Source organism: Crocuta crocuta, unplaced genomic scaffold, assembly GCF_008692635.1.
Source record: "Crocuta crocuta isolate KB4526 unplaced genomic scaffold, BGI_CrCroc_1.0 scaffold440, whole genome shotgun sequence".
Classification (NCBI taxonomy): Eukaryota; Metazoa; Chordata; class Mammalia; order Carnivora; family Hyaenidae; genus Crocuta; species Crocuta crocuta.
The window spans coordinates 238,927-241,355 of NW_027527457.1; the positions used below are offsets into that span (position 1 = coordinate 238,927).

The 2,429-nt window shown below is 45.5% G+C and overlaps 1 protein-coding gene across 2 annotated transcripts in view; it reads left to right on the forward strand.

Moving 5' to 3' along the window:
- LOC144230999 (rho-related GTP-binding protein RhoG-like) overlaps window positions 1-2,395 on the forward strand; it is a 3,881-nt gene extending 1,486 nt beyond the window's left edge. The window contains exons 2-3 of one of the 2 annotated variants that reach the window (XM_077763386.1): window positions 199-296; window positions 528-2,395. In XM_077763386.1, coding sequence (XP_077619512.1) covers window positions 285-296; window positions 528-1,118 — 603 coding nt within the window. In that variant the 5' untranslated portion in view covers window positions 199-284 and the 3' untranslated portion in view covers window positions 1,119-2,395. Of the gene's footprint in view, window positions 1-53; window positions 297-527 lie in introns of those variants that run through there. The other variant, XM_077763377.1, reaches the window with a different exon arrangement.
- The last annotated feature ends 34 nt before the right edge of the window (window positions 2,396-2,429 follow it).

Consider the following 2,429-nt stretch of genomic DNA (forward strand, 5'->3'; position numbering starts at 1 on the left):
AGAAAAAAAAAAAAAACTTAAAAAAAATTAGTTACAATTTACTGAGCACCCACTATGTCTTAGCACCTTTGATAGAGTATGTCCGGGTGTCATGACAACAATGTAACATAAATACCTATGTGTATATGAGTGGTTTTTAATATTTGCGGGCTCAGCCCTTTGTGACAATCTGATGACAGTTTTGGATCTTTTTTCCAGAAACATTCACTTACGTACATTCACATAATATTGTATACTTCAGAGTTGGCTTCTAGGACCCACTGAAGCTTATCATCTAGCAGTCCATGGACTCTATGGTAAGAACCTGTACCCTATNTGAGACCGAGAGAGCGTGAGCAGGGGAGGGGCAGAGAGAGAGGGGGAGACAGAGGATCCGAAATGGGCCCCATACTGACAACAGACAGCCCGACGCAAGGCTGGAACTCACAAACCATGAGGTCATGACCTGAGCCCAAGTCGGACACTTGACCGACTGAGTCCGGGCCCCAGGTGCCCCTGTAAACAGTCTTTTTCTCTCTTGCACTTAGGACTCCAAGGGCAGAATGCAGACAATCAAATGTGTGGTCGTAGGAGATGGGGCTGTAGGTAAGACTTGCCTCCTCATCAGTTACACAACAAACGCCTTTCCTGAGGAGTACATCCCCACTGTCTTTGACAACTACAGTGCCCAGACGTCTGTGGACGGCCAGATCGTCAGCCTGAACCTGTGGGACACAGCTGGCCAAGAGGAGTATGACCGACTGCGAACGCTGTCCTACCCGCAGACCAATATCTTTGTCATTTGCTTTTCTATTGGCAACCCATCGTCGTATGCCAATGTGAGGCATAAGTGGCACCCAGAGGTTTCTCATCATTGCCCCAATGTACCTGTCTTGCTGGTGGGCACCAAGAGGGACCTGCGCAATGACATCGAGACAGTGAAGAAGCTGAAGGAGCAGAGCCTAGTGCCCACAACTCCTCAGCAAGGCACTTCCCTGGCTAAGCAGGTGGGGGCCGTGAAGTATCTGGAATGTTCCGCCCTGCTGCAGGATGGGGTACATGAGGTATTTTCAGAAGCTGTCCGTGCTGTGCTTTACCCTGCCACAAAGAAGAACACCAAGAAGTGTGTTCTCTTATAGCTTTTGCGGTGCTACTTCGGGACTCCACTTAAGGAGAACGAGGGGGGTTCCTTTGATAGCATTTAACAATGCCAGCTCAAGCCGTTTGTCTCTTTTCCTAGAAACCCCTAGGCTCCAGGTCGTGGGGCTTTTGGAGGAACAAAGACAGCGGAGTTTTTACATGGCTGCTTTGAAGTTTGGTCTGAACCTTTTGGAGGAAGTTTGGGGGGAGAGAGAGAGAGAGAGAGATTGACTTTTACCTCTAAATTTAGCTTTCCTAGCTGTATTTACCATTGAGCAAGTAAGTGCCTCACAGAAGGACAAGTTTTTACGGTTTTCAAATCATTGCCTTAAACTTTCTAATATGCTAATTTTGGAAAAGCATTTTATATGTGACTCCTGGGTGTTCCCAGTATTGGCATGTTCTTCCCATTCTTGAGGAGATATTTTTGCAAAAATGGTGAAGCAGCATTTTTGAAAGTTCTTCGAGATACTAATAGATGTTCCTTAAAAGGGTTCTGTGGTCAAATAAGTCAGGAACCAGTGATTTTTTTTTTTAAAGTTTTTATTTAAATGCCAGTTACCATACAGCGTAATATTAGTTTAAGTGTACAACATGGTGATGGAACACATCCGCACAACACCTGGTGCCCATCACAGTGCACCCCTTAACCCCCGTCACCTAATTAGCCCAGCCCCCACCCACCTCCCTTCTGGTAACTCGTGATTTAAATAAAGCTGAATAGGTTCCTCTAATGCAGGAATTTATAACTTTCAATAGGTAGACAACATTTCCCAAAATTGCTTCACTGAACTTCTTTTGTTTTGGTCCCGTGCAACACCTGTTAACATCTCTGGAAACACATTTTCAGAGATGCTCAGTTAATAGGAACTAGAAATTCCCACAGAGGCTGTGGGGAAAAACAAAAGGCATAACGTGGCCCTGTTCTTTTTGATGTTTCCCTCTTTTTTTAATGTTTATTTTTTTTAATGTTTATTTTTGAGAGAGAGAGAGAGAGACAGAGCATGAGTAGGGGAGGGGCAGAGAGCAAGGGAGACACAGAATCTGATGAGGCTCCAGGCTCTAAGCTGTCAGCACAGAGCCTGCTGCGGGGCTCAAACTCACTAATGTGAAATCATGACCTGAGCCAGAGTCTGATGCTTAACTGACTGAGCCTTGGCTCAGTGCCAAGATGCCCCTCCATCTTTTAAAAAGTTTTATTTTGACAGGGAGAGAGAGAGAGAACACAAGTGTGTGTGTGTGGGGGGAGAGAGAGAGAGAGAGAGAGAGAGAGAGAGAGAGATGGATGAAGAGCTGGAACTTTGGAACTT